At 62.3% G+C, this 424-nt stretch overlaps 1 protein-coding gene across 1 annotated transcript; it reads left to right on the top strand.

The window, feature by feature from the left end:
* Positions 1-4: 4 nt before the first annotated feature.
* LOC107734776 (SH3 and multiple ankyrin repeat domains protein 2-like) lies at positions 5-421 on the top strand (the record flags this gene model as incomplete). The annotated part of the gene is made up of 1 exon (XM_016546707.1): positions 5-421. A coding segment is annotated over one exon (417 nt), but the record flags the coding sequence as incomplete, so codon positions are not given.
* Between the last annotated feature and the right edge of the window lie 3 nt (positions 422-424).

The raw sequence follows: 424 nt of genomic DNA, 5'->3' as shown, positions 1-424 counted from the left end.
CGTTACCTTCACTGCCCAGCCTGGCCCCAACGTGCCTGCCCCGTCACCGTGCCGACAGGCCGAGAGCCTGCCTACCCACCACCACACCCCGAGCCCTATCATGTCCCCACCGGACTCTGGCCTCAGCTGTGCCTCTTCCCTTCCGACCTCGGCCACTTCCCCCACCATGACGGACGTATTTGGTCTGCCCACACCGCCCCTCAGCCTGGGCACGGGGCGTAGCCGTTCCCCTTCCCCGCTCACCCTTATCCAGGCCACATCAAACAAGCCCTTTGCCACCAAACCCGTCCTCATGTGGAGCAAGCAGGACGTAGCTGACTGGCTCGAGAGCCTGAACCTGGGCGAGCACAGGGATGCCTTTATGGACAATGATATCGAGGGCAGCCATTTGCCCAACCTGCAAAAGGAGGATCTGATCGACTTG

Source organism: Sinocyclocheilus rhinocerous, unplaced genomic scaffold (assembly GCF_001515625.1).
Source record: "Sinocyclocheilus rhinocerous isolate Xijiao unplaced genomic scaffold, SAMN03320098_v1.1 C35267454, whole genome shotgun sequence".
Taxonomy (NCBI): Eukaryota; Metazoa; Chordata; class Actinopteri; order Cypriniformes; family Cyprinidae; genus Sinocyclocheilus; species Sinocyclocheilus rhinocerous.
Note: the sequence above shows the minus strand (reverse complement) of the source record. Positions and strands in the feature narration are given on the sequence as shown.